Genomic DNA, 20,798 nt, shown 5'->3' with positions numbered 1-20,798 from the left:
TCCAGTTCCAGTTCCATGTTCTCCCAAATCGATAGACTAGATCAATGTCTATGTGGTTTTAGTTACTCCGTCCAATATCATACTAGTATAAGCCCAATAACTTAACACAAGTTTATTTAGAATATTTTAAAAGCGGTTTTATTTTAAAAATTGCAGAAAAACATGATATATAAGTAACATTACCACCAACAATATCTTTTTAAATCTTGTAATTCAATTTTTTTCAGCTATTAATTAGCATTATTCTCTTGGTTTCCACACACATTCGTATTTATCCAAACAGATAAAGATTATGCAGAACATTTTTCATTGTCATCAAAGTCCAACGTGTTCAATACATTAACGTCCAGTTCGGGGTCCGCATACTCAAGAATGTTAAAGTCATCTCCTATTTCGGAGGTTAGCGATTTCAGTAAATCATCATCATCGCCCTCCCCTAAGCCTCCCAAAAGATCACCGAATCCAACGTTTTCTAATTCTACTGCAGAAGCTGTGCCCTCCTGCGACTCGTTCATCTTCACATCTTGGTCTAAGTTCCTTCCATCCGTTGGCGGTGCTTTTCCGGTAACACTTAGCATCGGATTGTTCTGTGTTAGTGGGGTATTAGACATCATGCCGAGCCGCAGAACATCATTTTGTAAAAATAATTCAGAATTTGGTCCCATTAGCATCGATTCTGAGCTATTTTTCTGCAATAGATTCCTTAGCTTTTTGTCTCCGATTGGTTCGGGTCCGTAAACTGAATTCAAATCCAATCGGTTGTCTACCGTGGACATTTTCACAGTGTTTGATGTTGATGCTGGTGATACATGAATAATTGCTCTTTGCATCGGGGCCTTGACTACATGATTTTCATTTAAACTTGGAGTCGCAAGGTGCGGGTTAACTGTAGCTGGCGGTGGGCCACCCACATAGCACGAGTCATATGTATTGCCATCTAAACAGAGGAGATTCATTTCTTAAAACGTACGTATTTTGAATAGTATACCTACTATAAGTGACAAACATATTCGACTGCTCCTCCTTCACTTTACTTTGCTGCTTCCATGCTCGTCCAATGTCTTCTTGCTTTTGAGGCTTTGTTGGCAAAGGGATCTTGTTCTGTTCACGTCTCTGCCTTAGTGCCGAACGGTTATCCTTGGCTTTTTGTAAAAACGGAGCCTTTTTTTCGTTGCACAAGGAGCGCCATCTTTTTAGAATCTGCTTACAGCGATCGTTCCAATTCGGAAACAAATCCTTTAGATTCGGATGCTCAGTATTTGCATATAGTACAGCCGAAATGGTGGCCATAAGACCAAGATCTTTAACAAGAAATACGCTATATATATTGAAAATAAGATGTATAATGAATGGCTTTACCCTCGTCCTTGCGCATTTTTTCAGCTGTTTTCTGTGTCCCAGCATTCAAACTTTCCGTGACGGGCTCCACAGGCTTAGGCTCTTCTTCGACTCTCTTTTCGGTCTGCAAACACACCTGAGCCATCATGCTTTGCATTTTCTGCTTATTCGCATTCTTTGCACTCAAGAGATCCGGCTGTGAGTGATAGTGTAGCTGCTGAGCGGGATTAGCAACCACATTCCCCGGCAAATATATCTGATTGTGGAACTTCTGATCCGGGACAATCTGTTGAGGCACAGCGTAGTTATCCACCAAGACAACGGGTGATTCCCTGCAAATATACAAAAAAAGGTAGAAGTTTACCTCACCAAAATTGGAAGTATGCGCTTACCGCATTGGCTTTTCCATATTTTCAGATGATGTAACCGAATTTACAGACGTATTCATACCGTCTAACTCTGAAATATTTGGCGATGCCAAGGAATCTAATGGATTCCTGCTGGCCAGCACAGTATTCGATAAATCTGATTGTGAAGGATCTGTGAAGAGAATATTAACTGACGCATTAAAAATTGCATCCTCAAATAACAGCAATAGCTCGTTTATTTACCAAAAACGTTTGCTGTAGATCCATTCGCTGTTTTCGGCTGTAGTCCTGGTCCAATTGATATTTGCTCTGTCAAGACATTTTTATTTTCAGGTTGATTTTTCTCAGCTTTCACCTTCTTCAACGACTTTGCAGGACTCTTATTCACCAGTGACGCCTCCTGATCGGGGCTTATGCCTTCGATACGCGTAAAATACATTTTCATTGATGCGTCTATTTCATCAGAAGAGTCCGATTCTCCTAGCACTAGCTCGCCAGATTCCAATAGAGGCTTTCCAAAAAAGGCTTCTTGCAAGTACGGTGGATATGCTTCGATTAGCTTATTTTTCTGCTTTTTGCGTATTATTTTCTTTTTCTTGTCCATAACCATAATCGCATTCAGCTGGTCGGCCACTGGTGTATCTTCACTGTCCTTTTTGAGAGCTCGATTGCGAACTGAGAACCCACCAATGCCTAATTTTTGTAAGTTGCGCTGCCGTTTCTTGCGCAAAATATGCACACCTTCGTCATTTGTGGTAATAGTGAAACCTTCAGGAATGGGATTCTCCGTGCCATCCCAGACCATGCCGTCTTTGTACTTCTCACTCTGAGCTTCCTCAGCAGTCGCAGCATCACCTTGAGAGTCCTTGCCATTGCCAATGGTTTGTCGCATCTTTCTCTTGCGTTTGATCTCAGTGGATAGGGACTTTATCATGGTTAATCCATTTTCACTCAGGCATACACCGTCTATCCAATGAATAGCTTCTGGAGTGCTCTCGACCAGATCACTTGACAAAGTCATTTGGCCTTGATCCGAGCCACTTGCATTCTTTCCTTCTGCCCCACTCGCTCCGCTGCCTGGATGAGCTGAAACCTTATTGGTCTGTGTCTGTGTTGAGCTACCGGGCTTTCCATCATTTAATGATAACGGCGGCTTTCCAGCGCAACGACATTTCAAGCACTTGTACACGTTTTGGTCATAGTACTCAATAGTGAGCTGAACGTTTATAGAGTCACACAGGAAATGCGACCAGAGCTCACAGGTTTCACATTGAATTATCATTTCCCCAGTACTGTAAGGATTCCGACACACTGAACACGACGATTGGCTGGTACATGAGGGGCACTCCGGCATGTTGGAGTCGCCATAATCACTCTTTTCCGTGGGATTCAGCCCGCACTTTTGGCACAGCGTACAGAAGGAACACTTCCAGTTGCCAGAGGGAACTGTCTCCAGTGGGGGATTGACACAATATATGTGGTATGAAATGTCACATTCATCGCACAGAAGAAGCCGAGCTTCGTCATTTTTCTTCCCACATCCCTCGCAGACCGTACAGTCCAGGCAACGCCAGCCCTTCTGTAGAATTCCCTTGGCAGGCTTGACACTGGCACAATACGAGTGATAGCATTGGCCGCACTGGGCACAGGTGATCATTACCGAGTCACTTTCAATACCCAATGAACCGCACATCACGCAAATATCCTGATTCAGCGTGAACTTGTCGCGAGTAGAGCATAATACCATCTTCTTGTCGCTGGTTAGGTCAGCATCCATGCTTCGATTTGCATAACGATCGCTTGACAGGTTTGGCAGCACAATCGTCCGTCCTTTGCCACGCGTGCTGCGTTTTTTGTTTATTTGCGAGAGTACGCCCATGCGATGGAGAAATTTTCCACTCTTTCCTCGTACGTTTGACAGACACATCTTCTTCTTCCCAGTGGGGGGCATCTTCTGAACATCATCAGTGGACACATCCGCAATAGGCTTGGATTCTAAGGGATCAACAAGCTCTAGGTCTTTTACACTCAACTGCTCTGCTGAGGAGTCCATGGCAGTTAACACGATCGAGTCAATCAGCTGTTGAGGCTGGGCAGGGCCAGAAGAATTTTGCTTACAGTTCGGACAGATGTAATCATAGTCAGGATTTTGTTCTTTTTTCTTGTGGTAAGCCGTAAGGTCTGCTTCTTCATCACATGTACTGTGCACAAACCTAAAAAAGAATGCATACATAAATGTACAATACGAAACAATGCAGGACACGACTCAATGCTTTAAACATACTTGTGGCACCAGCTACATTTAACCATTTCCTTATGTGATGCTGCTCTATATGCTTTTTGACAAATCGGGCATGAAAATCCTTTATTTCGCTGTTGATAACAAGAATCGCAGATGGTGTAGTGGCTATGCCAACGAGAGGAGCTACCACCACCGGGAGTTCTGGATCCACAGTCTGTGCAGACTCGACAGCGCTAAAATATTAAAATGTCATACCAGCATGCATATGAACATATATATTAACATCCTACTTACATTGCATTTCCATCCATATTTCGGAATTGCTGAGATTACGGGTCGAAAACACGAGGCGTGATATATCTTTTGACACTGCTCACATTTGACGTATTTCAAATCATTCGAGTCTTGCTGTCGACAAATTTGGCATTTTGTACAGCGAGCGCAGTTCCATCCAGAACGAGTGTCTGCAAAAAAAGCGACACGGAATGAGAAAAGAATCAGAGCTGAAGTAAGAACATTACCTGGCAGATTGGCCAAGCCGATGCAGGTGGAATGGAAATGGTCTCCACAGGTGCTACACATTATCAGCTTCGATAGATCCCCCAACGAAGAACATGATAGACACTCGACGTTATTGTCACTACCTACAGTGCGAGAAATTTATGATTTATAGAACAATTTATCGTTCAAAAGTCAAGGGATGGTTACCAATCTTTAAATCTTACATATTAAAGGCACTTGGCTCAAATGCTCAGTGCAAAATACTGTAAAGCTCTCCAATATTAACAGACATCCGGCGGCAGCGGCACACGGCCAATGATGCACTTGGCGGCAATTCATCTTGCAATTGATGGAGGCTCCATATCGGCCGCAGAAGTTGCATTTCTGTTTTAAGAACTCGCCAATATGGTTCACAAAATACGCGGCATCTGAGTCGGCTATCTGGCTTTTACGCAATGACCACATTACACACATTCGATGCACATAAACGAAGCCTTCGTCAAGGAACTTTGAAGGATGCACGACCTCCGCCTGCCCGATTTTGTCCAATTCATAGTTGCTCTCGGCAGTGCAAGCCGCTTCCTGTTTGGATCCATAATACGATCGACTCCCATCTTCTGTGAGCCGATCAGGTGGATATTCATCTTTTATGTCCGCGGGAGCCTTTAGTTGGAGAATCGTCCCCTGGCCCAAGGCACTTCTTTCTCCGAGATTGCATAAACAGCACACCTTTCCCGGAAACTGTTCTGGCGAGTATGGAAGTTCATCGCCCACCGCAGGCTTCTCCTCAGCGTTCACCACCACGTTTGTATTCATTTATTTTATTAATTCCTTGCGCTTAATGTAAAAAACAACATAAGTTCGCCGCTTTTATTTTGTATACATTAATTTAGTGTTGTTGGGTCGTTCATGAACGAACTAAATAAGTTCACCTGTGGGTTACCTTAGCTCATAATAATATTGCCTCTATTTCGTATTCGGTAGAGTGTTACTATCTAGATGGATGCCTCAGCACTAAATAAATAATTTTCTCCAATAAATTAATCAATTTTCTATAAGATTGGCTAATTGTCAGTACTTCTCTTTATTGGACTGTAAATAAAATATGGTTTCAACAAAAAAAATCAAACAAAATTTCTACAAAATTAACTTTTCTACATGGTAGTACAAGTTTTGCTACATAGCAACTACATATTCATGTCATTATCAACATGTCTATATAGAAAAAGTACGGTCGAGGTGGACTATTCTTCAAGTTAAGGCAGTTAGACCAGTTATAAAAACCGTATGGGAGAAGGATGCAATGTGAGCGGGAAAAATATATGCTTTGGTTTAGATATGTTCTGTTGGTTTTTGGCTAATCTAAATCAGTTGCGCGTGTTGGAAAACATATTTTTGGCACAAAAGAGTCACAGCTTCTTCACTAATACCACTGGGAGACTAAACACTACAATAATTTGTTTACCTCACCTCATGTTAAATCAGTCTTTCAGACTACAATGGTCTTGAAGCTTAGTGCAATGGACCATACAATGCACGATGTATAAATATATCGGCCATCTCTAGTTAGCGAGGAGACTATTTGTACATAAAGTAAATTGTGATAAGATTAAAATAAAAAAAGTCAAGAGGAAAGCTTAAATAAGACAAGAACATGTAAATGAGCTATTAAGATGGCTATTTATCGTCCACGAGGTACTCTAGCCCGAGTCATTCATGCTAAGTTTCACAATGACAACTCCCTGGACAGCATAGACACCCGAAGGGTATGGACCGAGTTTTTATGATTTTATGAACAGATCTAATAGTTGCTTGCTTCCAAATTCCAGTGGTATTCATTGGCTCACGCGTTGCCTCCCAGGTTTCAGTCGAAATTTGTGGCTCTTGAGCAACCGGATAGCACCACAGTGCACTGGCTGGAACGAACCAAATTACTGTCGGCCAACATATGGTTGCATTTATGGCACGCATTAGCCCGGTCAATTCTCCAGTTTTTCATGACTCAAACCGATATCAATGGCTTTCTAAAGCGTGGCTCAATGTTTATTCTATCAGAGGATCAATTCAACAAGTTGCTTGTAGCTGGAGGATTTTCCGCAACATCGGAGCCGGTTTGATTAAACCATTTTACTTATGTTGGAAAAAATACTTTACGAATGTATTTTAGGTTACGCTTTTGGATATCGGTGCCGGCGACGGCGAAATCTCATTACGAGTGGCCAACACGGTGGCTGAACTAAGTGGAAATGCTGGCCTTAGAGTCTTTGCCACGGAAGCTAGCTGGACCATGCGAGATAGACTGAAGAAACTCAATTTCAATGTGATTACGGAGATTGGAGGCTTGCAAAACATGGAGCTGATATTATGCCTCAACGTACTAGATAGATGTTTTGACCCATTCAAACTTTTGGAAGATATTCACAATACACTCGCACCAGCGGGTCGAGCGGTCATAGCCTTAGTGCTTCCATATATGCATTATGTTGAGACAAATTCCTCGCATCTGCCTATTCGTTCACTCCTAGAAAGCAGTAACAACGGACGACCAGCATCTTTCGAAGAAGAGGCCACAAAATTTATGGACCTGCTGGAAAACTGTGGTTTCAAAGTAGAGTCCTGGACGAAAGCTCCATATCTTTGCGAAGGAGACCTTCATCAGTCATTTTATTGGCTGATTGATCTAATTGTTGTAATTTCAAAGAAGGCATCTTAGACCGGTATCGTCTCCAATATCTCTAAGTTCTCCAGACTAAAAAATTCAGTTAAAACGCGACGTACGACCGCGAGTACGAAAAATTAAGCTTGAATTCCTAGTTCTTTCTAAAATAGGTTAATGGCCACGTTGCTAAGCTGAGCATTTATACTTGATACATTTATAGGCTATAGTTTAGGTATCAAATTATATTTGTCTAATAAATTACCAATAATGTAATTTACAAAAATTGTCTGAAATTATGGCATGGGCTGCGTTCGGCGTCACCTAAAATGGAGGCGAATCTAAGCACTACAAATATACAATTTTAAAGTTGAACGATGTTTATTATATTGAAACATAGCAGATAAGCAAGTCTTTGTTCACATATTTCAGAATGGAGTGTAACAGATGCAAACGTATTTGTTCACATATTTTTCTTAAAAATAGATATTTATTGAATTGCAATGGAATATAACAGAATTTTATATAACTCTAAAACAAAACCAACTTTTTATACCCCTTATGTGGGTACAATCTAGATCTAGATCTAGATCTATTGAGTATTAAGTACACGAATTGTATACTTGTCGATATTAACTCTTTCAAAGAGTTATGCATAATAATATCTCAGTTTTTGGGATTCGTAAACATCACCTCAAGATAGTTGTTGCTGTACACTATCATTTCAGAGTCTTCGGCACAATGATTGCGCAATGGCAATATTCCACGATAGAGATTTTTGGTGATATTGTACGATCGTTTGATCACAATGTCGTTCTCTCTGGCCAAATCGTTGAATACTGAATAATTGGAAAGTGCTAGCACCTTTGATATAGATGTAAAACAAATTGGCGCACCATATGTTTGAAGAATCTTAATGAGACATTCCGGCCAATAGCGATCATCTGGTTCCTCTATCTGTACAGAACGAGGATAAAATTGCGCAACAAGAAGAGGGGTCATATTTCCGATCCCTGTTAAATCGAGCTGAAGCATTATAATCAGAGTGGGATCTATTGTGGTCGTCTTTGAAAAACTTGTAAACGTACCAGGTACATTCCGTTTAAGAACCGTTCTTTTTAGATCTCCCACGCAAAAAATTGACTCCTCAGATTCTTGGGCCTCTATCATGTTTCCAATAAAGTACAATTCCAAATTTTGTACACTTTCGTACTGGAGAAAGAAGAATTTTATATGCATTTCTTCGAAGAAGCGTAGACATTCACTGGTTGCTCCCACAATGTACACGATGACAGCCTTATCTGGTTCAGCCACAATGGTCAAATGGGTCAAAGCTAGGCAAACGGTGCAAACGGTACTAAATGAAGAGCAAGCAGCAAGCAGATCGTACTGCTGAAGATTGTTTGGGCTGTCGTTCACCATTAGCAAAGTAGCATTGTAAAATGCCTCGACAAGATTGGTCTCTTGAAGGATGCTGCCTTTATGGAATTCTTTGATTTGAAATTGATTTGATTCGAGCAGTCGGTAGGGGCTGTAGACGAGGGCTAGGGTTCGACACACTTTCGGCGTGTGATTATCCTTGTCGAGTTGCCGATGGTACTCAGAGCAGTAGGCCACGCCCTCACATCCTGCGCAAGAATTTAGAGGCGTGGTTCGATAGCAAATAACGCAGTAACCAGGATTTCCAATTATTTCTTTCTCGCGCAAGGAAAGAGGTCGCCGGAGTTTGACGCTCAGGATGAGCTTTAACTGAGAAATGGCCTGGTTCAGCATGGTACGGGACAGAACAACACCTTGCAGAAAATGAGGAAATGAAATGCTCTCCACCTGTTGGACTTCCCTTAGAATCTGGCAGAAGTCGCGGTGCTCCATGAGATCCTCAGTAAGATGGGCAACACTGCAATATCGTTGCACCTTGCAATTGCACAACAAATCTGGAGTTTTTTTAGATGTCTCTTCTAGTTTTCCATTTTCGTTTTCCGGAGTCCTTTGCATTCGCATGGCCTGCAACATACGCGCCCGGTTGTACACACAAACACAACACTTTAAAGACGATCCGTACGATTGCACGTTAACAGTGGTCGTATGCAGGTCCATTATTTGTTGACTATGGATGCGCCGGGACTTTACTTTGATATATTTTTCGTGAGCCAGCTCAGGGTGAATTTAGTACTAAGGTGACGTCGTCTGCTGTGGTGAGGGTCAAGGTGAGTTAACGCTGCATGACTGGTCCTCAATTTAAGTATATTGAAATAGCTTTGGATTTTGTGAGCCATACAACAAGTAGTTTATTTCTGAACGAATCCTGGCATCTCTGCTGGTTCCGGTATTTTTAATACTTTATAATGGTATATTTTGTCAATTTCATCAATCTATTAAATTTCATTTTCAACGGTATATAAAAATGCAATAAAAGCAAGTATTTAAATTAAGCCAATCAAGTAGAACATTGATTCATCAATTGTATAAAATTATCTGGGCAAAACTGAGAGATCTATATATGTAGATGGGAATATTTGACGGAAGATTAAAAACGAGTATTTATTGGTGCATAACCGGTTGACAGCAATGATTCCCGGCAACACTAATTTTCATACCCTAGGGAAAAGGATATTATAAATTAAGAAAATGTTTTTCATTCCAGGATGTGTAGGTATCAGGATCGAGATATATATATACAAAATACTAATAATATGAAAACATGAATATGTCTAAAATGTCAATTTGAGAAAAGGTCTTTACGTTTCATCTTCAAAAGAAATTAACGAAATAGGGTATACAAAATAGGGTATACACGCATCATGTCTTCAAATACCAGCAACATTGCGACTGTTTTTTTTGTTGAATTATTTTGTTTATGCCTTGTTTTAGCCAAAATACAATAAAAGCAAGGACTAAACTGATCTAAAAAACATAAATTTATTCATCAACGGCCTAAAATTATGTGGGCAGTAATACTCGACAGAATATAAAAATTGAGGAATAATTATAATTGAACTTGAATTCGTCAGTATATTTGTGTTATATTTTTAAAATGATACAGTATATTTTACCGATAAATCCCCGGTCACACTGCGTAGCAAGCATTGTTTTGATTTTGGGGCAACATGTCAGAAATTAAAGATGAAAAGCAAAAGGCTAGTAATCCTGAAAGTAAGCCAGAGAGATCGCGAGGAAACAGGAGAAAAGACAGGAAGGAAAAAAGTAATCCGACCGTCAAGATAGTGATGCGGCATTTGCCGCCGACAATGACGGAGAAGGAATTCTTGGATCAAGTGGGGCCGTTGCCGTCGGAAAGCGACTCGTACTATTACTGCCAAGCAGATTGGTCCCTGGGTCATGACGCGACATGCCGGGCATACATCGATATGACCCCAAAGGATAACACCGAGCTTCTGCAATTTCGAGATCGATTTGATGGATACGTTTTCGTTGATCAATATGGCGTTGAATACCATGCCATGGTGGAGTATGCTCCTTTCCAGTGCTTCCTTAAGAACAAGTCCCGAACTGATGACAAGGTAAACACGATTGAGGCCGAGGCGCACTACCAGGCTTTTCTTCAGAAGCTGGCTGATGAAAGAGAAGAGGCAAGCCGCATAGGTGAAGTTAAGATCGACCTGACGTTCGACCGAAAATCTGACGACAGGGTGCGGTCCACCCCTCTGCTTCAATACCTAGCTAACAAAAAGGAAAAGCGGCGGGAAGAAGCCCGAAAACGGAATGAAGAGAAAAAGAAACACCGCGAGGAGCAAAAGCAAGTCAAATTAATGGAACAGTCGGAAAGCAGTAAGCCGAAAGAATCCACTGCTGACGTTAAAAAGGATACTGGCACCAAGCCCAAAGCCGGCGCTAAAGATGTTCAATCCCAAAATCAGACAACTGAAGGAGCAAAGAACTCACGGTCAAAACGTCGGACGGAGCGCGACCAACGTCGACGTGAAGAGCATGAGCAGCGAAAGCTGGACCGCGAACGTGACCAGAAAGATATAAAAAATCCTGAACGCCAAGATAACCCCGATAAGGAAAAGCCTTTCAGCAATAAAAATGGTAAAAAATCTAAACAGCAGAAAGATCTGAATAAGCCAGAAAGAGATATTGCTATTTTAAAAAAAGAAAGCAAATTTGATTTGAAAAAATGTGAAGAACTTCCATTGGCGTCCAAGAAAACGAATGTAGGTGATTGCTCGGAAGCAGCGCAGTCAAAATCGAAGGAAGAAACCAGTGTTCCAGATACCATAAAGAAAACTGTTCAAGCTGTCAGCGATCAATCGGAAACCGACAATTCGGCAGTTACTACGGTTCAGCCAGCAGGTCCATCTAGGTCAAAAAGTTTCGATGATACGCGGAAGTCAAGCTTTCGATCATCCGAGGAGCGTCGCATTCGAAATAAGGTGATTACCAAACACCCAAACATTTAATTTGAAAAAAAATAAAAATGATCGTATTATTTGTTGCAGGATCGTCCTTCTATTGCAATATATCAGCCAAAGGCTCGCGTTCGTAAGGGATCGGGAGATCAGTCTCAAAACGGTAACAAAGACGCTTCCAAATCGCGCGACGAGCCAATTTCGGATGGAGAGGTTTCTTTAGCTGAGGAGAAGCCGGCAAGGAAAAACAAGAGGCCAGGTCGTCGCAATAAGTCGAAGCCCTGCCAGGGTATCTCCAAGTCTTCAGAAAATAGCTGCAGTGCAAACGAACCGGCTATCGTGAAATAAGAAAAATATGTTTATTTTTTAAATAAATGAACATTCACTCTTGGGATGGGGCAGTTGCGTCAGTAGAACTCGCTCTCCATATCCATCTGTGTACAAGTCTTCTGATTATTCTTAACCTGATCCTGCGACTGGTACATGTGGGCTACTTGATTGGCATCTGTTGCGTTTTCGCTGCTCTTATCATCTCGAATTCGAATGAATCGGGGGAATCGGAGCGAAATACCCCGCTCGGTGTCAACGATGCCTATGGCTGCTCTATGGATGGGGCTAAGTGAGAGGTCTGCGCACTTTACTTCCCAAACCTGAGCCGGCTCAAACCAGTGGTCCGGTTCCAGGCTTGAGTCATATCTAAAGTATGACTTGGCACTGGGTATGACATGTTTGCCTAAGAATTCAGAGTGTATCCGCAAATCTTCATCAGTGAACCCTGAAAGAAGTCAATTTAGTGAATGAGATTCATCTAAATGTAAAATTAATAAAATTAAATAGAACCTGTTCCAATTTTGCAGATGCTCTGGTATTCCTCGTTTTCGGTGTCATAGCAGGCAAGCAGAAATCCGCCATAGGTCCCGGTTCGTCGTCCCTTTCCTTTGTAGCCGCCAATTACAACAAGATCAAGCGAGTCGCCCACATTTGACAAATAATCCTTTTTCAACTTAAGCCAATTCCTTGATCTTTTTGCGATTTCATACGTGGCTTCCTCATCCAATGTCTTGACCATGAGTCCCTCACAATTGCCTGGAAGAACATCAACGATCTAATTTTTGGAAATGGCTACACTGATGCTCGACCGACCTTTAACTGATTCCTCTAAAAATTGCTGCACCTCATCCATATCGTTAGTGTCCAGAGCTGTGGCGAATTTCCATTCACCTTCGACTTCCTGGAAATGTTCTAGCAGCAGCTTGCGGCGCTCGGATAGTGGACTTGTGACAAGGGTCGTACCATTAATATACAGAAGATCGAATATGTAAACACAGACTTGAACTTTGATCTCTTCTATGTCCACGTTTTTTCTTTTGCGCGTACTGAGTACTTGGAATGGCAGAATCTGCTTTCGCTCAACGTCCCAGGCAACGATTTCGCTATCAATAATGTAAGACTGCACTGCACCCTTAAGGAAACCTTTGCTCCTGGCAATCAAATCCGGATACTTCGCCGTGTTGTTCTCCGAGTTGCGAGAGAATATGCTTATCTCTCCCCGCTCGTTGCAGTGAATCTGGGCTCGTTCGCCGTCGTATTTCCATTCGCACGTTATGTGCATGCTTCCAAAGCGCTCAAACACCTCATGAACTCCTTTTGTTGGTTGTGCGAGCATTGGCCTCAGCGGCATGCCTGGGTGCATGGGGCAACGTTCTTGGAGCTCCTTGATGTCATACTTCAATATTGCAGGAATAATAATGTCGTAGTTGGGGCATTGGCTAGAAAATACGTATTTTAATATGTAGATACTGATAACTCGTGTACCTACCTATATGCTGTTTTCAGCAATAACGTAGTCTCCGTTATTTCATCTTTGTAAACGTCGACTATTTTGCTGACCTTGCAGTCGTTAATGTGATTTTTCTTCACCAAAGCAATTGCAAGAGCAGTGAGAAGACTTTGCTCTGCGATGCCAATGCGCAACTTGCCAATCAGGGAGCGTATAAAGAAACGAGCCTCAGATGATCGACAGGCCACAAAGACATCATAGACGAGAGTCATCTTGGACTGACCAGATATCTTGGCTATTTCTCTTAGCTTGTTGAATACTCCTCTGATGTTCAGTGGAGCAGGCTGAAACATCATGCGTTGCGAAACGCGCGACTGCTCGGCGACAATGCCCAGGTCGCCGGTTAAGTGCGTTTGAGACTTGATGTGTGCCAAGTTACGGCCCGTCGCCTTGCAGATGGCCTTCATTAACGTTGTCTCAGCCACACCAAGTTCCAGCCCCTCGTAGGCGGGGGCCAGCTGGTTAATACTGAGATAAACACTGGGCAGCAAGTCATTTGGGCTAACTAACATAACCGAGGAAAAAAAATTGCTTAACGTATCAATCATCTTGAGGCGGCCTTTGGTCTCCTCTATCACTTGAAACGTTCGAGCTAACGCCAAATACGGTGTCCTAAAAAAGGTTATTTCATTAAATTAAAGCTATGATATTCTGAGAATGGATATACTTACACCGCTTTGGCCTTCCAGTATGCGTGCTCCAGAGGATGATACGCTTCGTTTGAAGGATCGTAGTTTTCCACTTCCTCTTTGTTATCTTTAGATGTGGAGTTCAGTCCAATTGTTGTTACTTTCCGTTCAACTTTGCTTGTCGGCTCCTCCTTGATTTCCATAGCTTCCATTGTGCTCGGATTTGGATCAATACGCTTTGCTTCAATCTTAGCTTCAGAGGTCTCATCTTCACGCTTGATTTTTGGTTCATTTTCAGCCAAATCAATCTCCGACTTAATTCTATACGACAAATTGTTAAAACACTTGAGTTGCATTGTCTCAAATAAAATGCATTTTTGGTCTTACTCCGAAACTGCTCTGGCTTTGCCAGGGCTCTCCGGCACATCGGATTTTTGCTTAAAATAGGAACTGTTGTGGAAAACCAAAATATGGATTAGGCAATGCAGTAGAATGAGTAAAAACTATTGAACAATATTTACGTTATGGACTGTTGCATGTTGATGCACTTTTAATACAAATACAAAATGCAATTAGCAGCTATTGTGTGTTCCCGCCAGTTTCCAATAGAGGTGGAGTATTATCGATGGCACTATCGATAGTTCTCTTACATATTCCTCGTTTTTGATATTCCGTCGAATATTACTAGCTAGACAGAGCCCGTAGCTCTGCCCATATAGTTTTAGGCCATTGATGAGTACATTTTCTACTAGATTAAGGGGGAGGGCCGTGCCGGGACTCAAACCCGCTCTCTGTTTCTATTTCTCCAGGTACTTTGAATGACTTTTAAAAAATTAGATACTATCGATAGTATCGATGTCTTAAATCATTTCATTTAAAACTATCGGCTTTTTGTCTTCAAGGTATATTTAGCAAATGGGTGGACTTTACCTTGCACTCGCTGCATTTTCCGGTCCGTTTTGCCTGTCGTCCATACCCCATTTTTCCGTCCACTAGTAACGAGTAACACAAGATTTATTCGCTGGCCGACGTCAATTTCCCCCCCTTTTCTTGATTGTGGAAACTGCAAAAGTTATAATTTGATTGATAATTTAATTACCAATTACCAAAGCTCGGCAAGAATATGGCGGACGAAAGCATTACTCGAATGAACCTGTCAGCTATTAAGAAAATAGATCCATACGCCAAGGAAATCGTCGACTCGTCGTCGCACGTCGCGTTCTACACCTTTAACTCGGAACAAAATGAATGGGAGAAGACCGACGTCGAGGGAGCTTTCTTCATATATCACCGCAACGCCGAGCCCTTTCACAGCATTTTCATCAATAACAGGCTAAATACAACTTCTTTTGTGGAGCCAATCACTGGGAGTCTTGAGCTGCAGTCGCAGCCCCCGTTCCTCCTCTACCGCAACGAACGCTCCCGCATCCGGGGATTTTGGTTTTACAACAGTGAAGAGTGCGACCGCATGAATGGTGTTGTGAACAGCTTACTGCAGAATAAAGAATCCAACGGACTGGTGGCGAATCCTAATGCTGCTCCCACGTTTGTGATTCCAAAACACGACAATGCAAGCATATTTAATATGCTGAGCAAAGCCCAAAAGGAGTACAACGCACAGTGCAACAACCAGTCCAAGTCAATGCAACCGGAAAATGTGACCCCCGGGAATGTTCTCAAGTTCTTTGAATCGGCGAAGCAAGCTACAGCAGAGTCGGGTACAGTACAGTACAATCGGGTACAGCCGCTTTCAGTGGATCAATTGGAGAAGCAACAGCGTGCAGCAACGCCCAATGAAGGCTTAATTCCGACCAGAGAAGCCCCTTCCGAGTGCAGGCTATCACCTTTTCAGAAGACGTCGTTGAGCGCTCAGCCCTTACCACTGCTCAGTGAATTGAAAATCGGATCTCCATTAATGGCCAACGAAGACGCTGGCAACTGCCTCAGGCGCTTGCTGGTGGGAGACCAGCCTGAAGCAAAGCCGGCCCTAATGCCTCCTTCCATGTTCGATGCACCCAATGGCAACCCGGAGCCCGTGCAGCCATTAAGCTCATCACGATTTGTGCAGGCCTTCACTTATCTTATCCAAAACGATAAGGAGTTTGTCAATAAGTTGCACAGAGCATATTTGAAATTTGATGAAGATTCTTATTAAAACATAAATACATGTGTATGATTTATTTTGATTTGTGTTTTCGTTACTTTATTAGCTTACTGTTAAAGAAAATCTATCACCACAGAGCGCATAAGAAGCAGCATAAGCATAAGAAACCCATCCATTCAATTCATATTTATAATTTGATATATTAAAATATCATGTTTTCGTCTGAGACCTCTTCAACCCTCAAAGTCCTTTCTGATTCAGTTCACGACTCGAGTCTGCATATTAGCTAAAAGATATAGTACGATTGTTAGCCTCACATCAATAGATCACAGGATATTGCAAACTCAGATTACGACGCAAGCATTTGTTCTCTACTAAAGTTGCACCAGTTTTCATGTTCAAATTTACAGGCGTAATAAATATACATAGGTCTAAAGAATATAGCAAAACTAGTTCACTTTCACTACATAGGGCTGAAAAATTAAATATGATTTTTAATTATTTTTATTTATGCTTCACAACATTAATAAATAATTGTATCAATGTGATCATAGTAGTAAATAGATCGCTAAGGAAATGATGTGCCTGTGCTGTCTGGTTATTTTCGGTACGGATGGGAAGGTTTAGTTTAAAGAGCGACAAACATCAGAAAGAAATTTCAGGTTAAGATATCTTTATTTACAAAATCAAATGGGAAGCCAAAAATTCACACAAAAGATAGTTGCATGGCAATAGAATTCAATAAACATAGTTTTAGTAACAACAAATATCAACAACTTTTTTTTATTTAAATTAAGACTTTCAATTTCGAAAGGAAAAAGTACATAACACAAAATAACCACATTCTAAAATCGATATGGCCTCCACCAGATCCGGATGTTGCGAATGCGGTTAAATTTTTGGAATAGCCCTCAAAAGAGACTACACACTGATAAGAATCCACATCATCATCAGTATCATATACTGCAACAACCGTGGTCGCATTAAAGTATCCTTCTTCGTTTTCCTCAGGAGCTCTGGGCTCTTTTTTAACAACATCATCATCTTCCGATCTGTAAGCCAAAAATGAATCTTATTATCAATAATTTCACTCGGTCATTTTCAATTTCTTACATGATAGTTATGGTAGGCTTCGGAAAAACGTTGGATACCACGCATTCCAGCTGAGTTTCATTTTGAATTTTGTTCTGGTTCAGATACAGGGTATAGTTCCTCACATCGATGACCTGCACTTTTTGATGACTAGTAAACGTCTCTGATCTCGTCTGAACTACACACTTGTAGTCTCCGGTAGTGTGTATTGTTGGATTAATTAAAGCCAATGAGCTGTACTGTTTATTGGGATCCGTTGAGCTTTCATAGGAACTGTCAATATCATTTTTAAATTCAGGCTGGAAGAAAACGATATTTTTTTAATAAAATATGCCTTTGTATTTCATAACTTTACTTACAATGGGCGCAGGATGAGTTCCACGAATCCACTGATATATAGTTTTGTCATTTCTGAACCACTTCACGGTAAGAAAGGAATCTGTATCTTTGATATTATAGTCACAGTCCAATACAGTAGGTTCCATATCTTCATTTTGAAGGACTATTAGTTGCGTTTGGGAATCATCTTTTGCTGGCAAGCATAGCCCACCTGTGTATTAAATTAAAGAAAGGCTAGGATAAAATGCCGAATATTTAGCTGTTTAAGTCTGAGTTTGCTTTAAGGTTTTGTTATTCACATCTGAGAGAATAGTGACTTCATATCGCCGCCATATTTTTTTTTTGTCGAGATTACGGATTGTTTCGGCGAAATTAGCCCTCATCTAAAACGTATTTTCCAAAGAAAAATCTAACCGACTTGTGTAATCAAGATCATTACTATAGGTAAGAACACCTGAACAATTAAATACACTACTATTTGCAGACTATTTGAATACAGAAAATTGTTTGGAAGTTTATGGTAGATACATATGTCATGAAAATACACAATAAATATACAGACATATGGATACAAATACGTACATATATAGATTTTGCAAAAAAGCTTTTATTTACGAAAAGAAAAATATCGAGTGAACAGATGCTCGTTTAGCTTAAAAATAGAACCAAATAACAAACAAACAGAAACAAATAAATTTAAAATATTTCCTTTTGGTAGTTTGGCATACACATATGTGTATTTTAATTTTTTTTTAATTTTTTTATTTGAAACCAGTGCTGTTTTGGAGCGCAAAAATCAGAGCCATAGTCTTAAACTGGAGTCGGAATTAGCATATTAAAATAATAAATATCCGTTTCGTAGGACACTACTGTTCACGTGTAGCACATTTTCCCCGATGGATATAAGATAAAACAACATATCACACATAACTTCTTAACTGATCCTTGCTTTATTCTAAGATCAAACCGAAGAGGGTATTTAAGAAATGGCCGATTAGAATGAACAATTACTGGCGTGGTCAATCAAAACTACATATGTATTTTATGTTGTTATGTGTGCACATGTACATACAGGGGTGGTCAAAAGTATTTACACAACGAGTTTTTTTTTGCATGTTAAATTTCAGGACCTTTTCCTGTGGTTGTTGAAAGCTAAATAAAAAAAAAAAACTTTTAGGCCAAAAAGATTGATCTACTAGCAATTGAATGAGAGAATAATTGGAAAAGATAACTGTTTGTACGAATAAGGAGAAGCAAATTAAGTGATGCTTATCAGTTGTCAAAATTATTTACACACATTTTTAAGGCTGCAGAAGTATTTACACAAAACTTTAAGCTAATTTTTTATTATGATTTAATGATTTTTTTTTAAATTTGTTGGATGAATAATAATAATAATGATTAATATTTTGTAATTCCACCTTTGGCATCAATAACTGCTTGCAACCTGGCTGGTACTGATTCCACTAAGTGGCGAGCATATCCAAGTTCCAATTTCGACCAAATTTCCTTTACTTCCTCGATGGTAGCGTCGCGTTTTCGGTTTTTATCAATTGTTCTTTGTACTTTAATAAGCGACCAAACATTTTCTATGATATTGAGATCAGGGCTCTGCGCAGGCCAGGGAAGAAGAGCCACATTGAGATCTCGTAAAAATTTTGTAGGTGCCGATCCCTTGTGGCATGGAGCATTGTCTTGCTGTAAAATCCAGTCGGAGATGGGAAATAGCCTGTCACCAGACACAAAAGCATGGTCATTCAGTATAACGAGATACCGGGTCTGATTCAGAGTGCCTTCTATTGGAACAAAGTCTCCAAATCCGTAGTAAGACATGCACCCCCAGAACATCACTGTGCCTCCACCAAATCTGTTTAATGGTTGCACTGCACTTTGTTTTTTTGCTTGTCGTAGATGCATAAATCTTTTACAAAATGAGCCTTGGAACTGGAAAGCTACTTCATCTGTCCATAAAACATTGTTCCAAAACTCCTTTGGTTTTTTAACGTATTCCAATGCGAATGAGAGGCGTTTTGCTTTATTTGCTTCGGAAATTTCTATTATTTTTCGCACTGTATACGTTCGTATGTCGATCTCCTTCAATCTCCGACGTATTGTAGCATCACAGACTTTTTTTCCAATCAATTGTTGCGAATCTGCAGACAATTTAACTGGGCTTATCGACGGATTTTTATCGACTATGCCAATTAAACGTCTACATTCCCGTTCATCCATCGCTTGTTTCCTTCCACTTCTTTTTAAATTCTGTAAGTTTCCATTCGTGTCCTTTTTCTTTTCCAGATTATAAACGGTTTGTCTACAAATTTTGTAAGTTTTGGCCAGTTCCGACGCTGAAACCCCGCTTTTAAATTTTGTAACGATCTCGGATCGAGTTTCAACAGACAACTCCTTTGTCTTCACCATTTTACTAAGTTAATTTTAAATTTTAAACTGCAACTGCAATAAACGAAAAAACGACTGCACTTAGTCAAACCAAGTCTAAGAATAAGCTCTAATTTGCATTGTGTAAATACTTCTGAAGCAATGCAAATTTGTGTAAATACTTTTGACAACAGTTCACATGCTTCTATTTTTAGCCCATTAACAGTTATTTTTCTAATTCTTCTTTCAACCAATTCCTAGTAGATCAAGCTTTTTGCCCGTAAAGCTTTTTTTTTTATTTTGATTTCAACAACAACAAAAACAGCTCCTAAACTTGAACTTGCGAAAAAAAACTCTTTGTGTAAATACTTTTGACCACCTCTGTATGTATGTATTTATAGATATCCGATTTGTCATTATTTTTCTCAAGGTTTGTACAATGTACATTCAGTGTATATATAAGTTTATATACGTTTATTTTCCCGATGAAATGACTTCATTTCTTAATTTAAAAATAGTTCTCCAATGTTAAATATTTTTCACATTTCGCACTTAAGTTCCGTACCTCTTTGGAATAATCCTATCGTAAGAATGACAATAAGCAGAGGATCCATAATAGTTTATTTACAACACTTCCTCATACATATACTAGTATGTATACCACCGAACAGACTTTCACAAATGTACAAGTATTTAGCTTAACCGCTTGCTCTGCATGGTCAAACACAAGTGTCGGGTATAGCACAACTGAATGTGCTGGCCACCGTCAAGAGAGAGCACACGTAGAGAGCCAAAGCCAAGAAGACACCGCACACCACCACAACACAACCCACCCAGCGTGGCTATATAGAAAAGATAATGCCGGCATTTTCTCTCTGCCTCGCTGATCTTGTACACATCCAGAGCCCGAGCCGGAGCCCCGAGCTCGTGCCACTTGTGC

The 20,798-nt window shown here is 40.6% G+C and overlaps 7 protein-coding genes across 8 annotated transcripts; 3 read left to right on the top strand and 4 right to left on the bottom strand.

Annotated features, from left to right (window-relative positions):
• Positions 1-217: 217 nt before the first annotated feature.
• On the bottom strand, positions 218-5,458 carry LOC108159525 (histone-lysine N-methyltransferase 2C). The gene is made up of 9 exons (XM_017292892.2): positions 4,674-5,458; positions 4,470-4,592; positions 4,243-4,412; positions 3,991-4,181; positions 1,950-3,919; positions 1,731-1,878; positions 1,360-1,670; positions 993-1,301; positions 218-937 (listed from the first exon to the last, which is right to left on the bottom strand). Exons 1-9 carry the CDS (start codon positions 5,263-5,265, stop codon positions 291-293), a joined length of 4,461 nt encoding a protein of 1,486 aa, XP_017148381.1. The 5' UTR covers positions 5,266-5,458; the 3' UTR covers positions 218-290.
• A 555-nt stretch (positions 5,459-6,013) lies between these two features.
• Positions 6,014-7,480, top strand: LOC108159527 (methyltransferase-like protein 9). The gene is made up of 3 exons (XM_017292896.2): positions 6,014-6,215; positions 6,279-6,560; positions 6,617-7,480. The coding sequence occupies exons 1-3, from the start codon at positions 6,123-6,125 to the stop codon at positions 7,160-7,162; spliced, it is 921 nt and encodes a 306-aa protein (XP_017148385.1). The 5' UTR covers positions 6,014-6,122; the 3' UTR covers positions 7,163-7,480.
• On the bottom strand, positions 7,468-9,435 carry LOC108159526. 2 transcript variants are annotated; one of them, XM_017292893.2, is made up of 2 exons: positions 8,194-9,434; positions 7,468-8,118 (listed from the first exon to the last, which is right to left on the bottom strand). In XM_017292893.2, the coding sequence occupies exons 1-2, from the start codon at positions 9,200-9,202 to the stop codon at positions 7,772-7,774; spliced, it is 1,356 nt and encodes a 451-aa protein (XP_017148382.1). In that variant the 5' UTR covers positions 9,203-9,434; the 3' UTR covers positions 7,468-7,771. The 2 variants fall into 2 exon arrangements, with proteins under 2 accessions (XP_017148382.1, XP_017148384.1); XM_017292895.2 differs by having other exon boundaries at positions 7,963-8,131; positions 8,194-9,435.
• A 737-nt stretch (positions 9,436-10,172) lies between these two features.
• LOC108160092 (regulator of nonsense transcripts 3B) lies at positions 10,173-11,938 on the top strand. Its single transcript, XM_017293869.2, has 2 exons — positions 10,173-11,499; positions 11,566-11,938. Exons 1-2 carry the CDS (start codon positions 10,213-10,215, stop codon positions 11,821-11,823), a joined length of 1,545 nt encoding a protein of 514 aa, XP_017149358.1. The 5' UTR covers positions 10,173-10,212; the 3' UTR covers positions 11,824-11,938.
• LOC108160091 (DNA ligase 1) lies at positions 11,811-14,566 on the bottom strand. Its single transcript, XM_017293868.2, has 7 exons — positions 14,466-14,566; positions 14,332-14,394; positions 13,987-14,265; positions 13,295-13,927; positions 12,619-13,244; positions 12,316-12,561; positions 11,811-12,250 (listed from the first exon to the last, which is right to left on the bottom strand). The coding sequence occupies exons 1-7, from the start codon at positions 14,480-14,482 to the stop codon at positions 11,883-11,885; spliced, it is 2,232 nt and encodes a 743-aa protein (XP_017149357.1). The 5' UTR covers positions 14,483-14,566; the 3' UTR covers positions 11,811-11,882.
• Positions 14,567-14,938: 372 nt separating this feature from the next.
• On the top strand, positions 14,939-16,130 carry LOC108160454 (mRNA-decapping enzyme 1B). Its single transcript, XM_017294470.2, has one exon. It carries the CDS (start codon positions 15,068-15,070, stop codon positions 16,097-16,099), a length of 1,032 nt encoding a protein of 343 aa, XP_017149959.1. The 5' UTR covers positions 14,939-15,067; the 3' UTR covers positions 16,100-16,130.
• A 574-nt stretch (positions 16,131-16,704) lies between these two features.
• On the bottom strand, positions 16,705-20,606 carry LOC108160455. Its single transcript, XM_017294471.2, has 4 exons — positions 20,424-20,606; positions 17,500-17,690; positions 17,162-17,439; positions 16,705-17,100 (listed from the first exon to the last, which is right to left on the bottom strand). The coding sequence occupies exons 1-4, from the start codon at positions 20,470-20,472 to the stop codon at positions 16,836-16,838; spliced, it is 783 nt and encodes a 260-aa protein (XP_017149960.1). The 5' UTR covers positions 20,473-20,606; the 3' UTR covers positions 16,705-16,835.
• Positions 20,607-20,798: the final 192 nt, after the last annotated feature.

The sequence above is a fragment of the Drosophila miranda genome, chromosome 3 (assembly GCF_003369915.1).
Source record: "Drosophila miranda strain MSH22 chromosome 3, D.miranda_PacBio2.1, whole genome shotgun sequence".
Taxonomy (NCBI): domain Eukaryota; kingdom Metazoa; phylum Arthropoda; class Insecta; order Diptera; family Drosophilidae; genus Drosophila; species Drosophila miranda.
Note: the sequence above shows the minus strand (reverse complement) of the source record. Positions and strands in the feature narration are given on the sequence as shown.

What these genes read in the sequence shown, in the direction of transcription:
- LOC108159526 (XM_017292893.2), bottom strand. Translation starts at nt 9,202, where the DNA reads ATGGACCTGCATACGACCACTGTTAACGTGCAATCGTACGGATCGTCT. An exon ending in TCTTAAACGGAATGTACCTG is followed by an intron (nt 8,119 to 8,193) that starts GTACGTTTACAA and finishes TCGATTTAACAG; the next exon opens with GGATCGGAAATATGACCCCT.
- LOC108160455 (XM_017294471.2), bottom strand. Translation starts at nt 20,472, where the DNA reads ATGGATCCTCTGCTTATTGTCATTCTTACGATAGGATTATTCCAAAGA. An exon ending in GAACTCATCCTGCGCCCATT is followed by an intron (nt 17,440 to 17,499) that starts GTAAGTAAAGTT and finishes GTTTTCTTCCAG; the next exon opens with CCTGAATTTAAAAATGATAT. An exon ending in AAGCCTACCATAACTATCAT is followed by an intron (nt 17,101 to 17,161) that starts GTAAGAAATTGA and finishes TTTGGCTTACAG; the next exon opens with ATCGGAAGATGATGATGTTG.
- LOC108159525 (XM_017292892.2), bottom strand. Translation starts at nt 5,265, where the DNA reads ATGAATACAAACGTGGTGGTGAACGCTGAGGAGAAGCCTGCGGTGGGC. An exon ending in GAGCCAAGTGCCTTTAATAT is followed by an intron (nt 4,593 to 4,673) that starts GTAAGATTTAAA and finishes CTCGCACTGTAG; the next exon opens with GTAGTGACAATAACGTCGAG. An exon ending in GAATATGTTTGTCACTTATA is followed by an intron (nt 938 to 992) that starts GTAGGTATACTA and finishes TCCTCTGTTTAG; the next exon opens with ATGGCAATACATATGACTCG.
- LOC108159527 (XM_017292896.2), top strand. Translation starts at nt 6,123, where the DNA reads ATGGCTATTTATCGTCCACGAGGTACTCTAGCCCGAGTCATTCATGCT. An exon ending in ACAGCATAGACACCCGAAGG is followed by an intron (nt 6,216 to 6,278) that starts GTATGGACCGAG and finishes TCCAAATTCCAG; the next exon opens with TGGTATTCATTGGCTCACGC. An exon ending in TTTCCGCAACATCGGAGCCG is followed by an intron (nt 6,561 to 6,616) that starts GTTTGATTAAAC and finishes AATGTATTTTAG; the next exon opens with GTTACGCTTTTGGATATCGG.
- LOC108160092 (XM_017293869.2), top strand. Translation starts at nt 10,213, where the DNA reads ATGTCAGAAATTAAAGATGAAAAGCAAAAGGCTAGTAATCCTGAAAGT. An exon ending in AGCGTCGCATTCGAAATAAG is followed by an intron (nt 11,500 to 11,565) that starts GTGATTACCAAA and finishes TATTTGTTGCAG; the next exon opens with GATCGTCCTTCTATTGCAAT.
- LOC108160454 (XM_017294470.2), top strand. Translation starts at nt 15,068, where the DNA reads ATGGCGGACGAAAGCATTACTCGAATGAACCTGTCAGCTATTAAGAAA.
- LOC108160091 (XM_017293868.2), bottom strand. An exon ending in TACTGGAAGGCCAAAGCGGT is followed by an intron (nt 13,928 to 13,986) that starts GTAAGTATATCC and finishes AACCTTTTTTAG; the next exon opens with GACACCGTATTTGGCGTTAG. An exon ending in TTTAGAGGAATCAGTTAAAG is followed by an intron (nt 12,562 to 12,618) that starts GTCGGTCGAGCA and finishes ATGTTCTTCCAG; the next exon opens with GCAATTGTGAGGGACTCATG.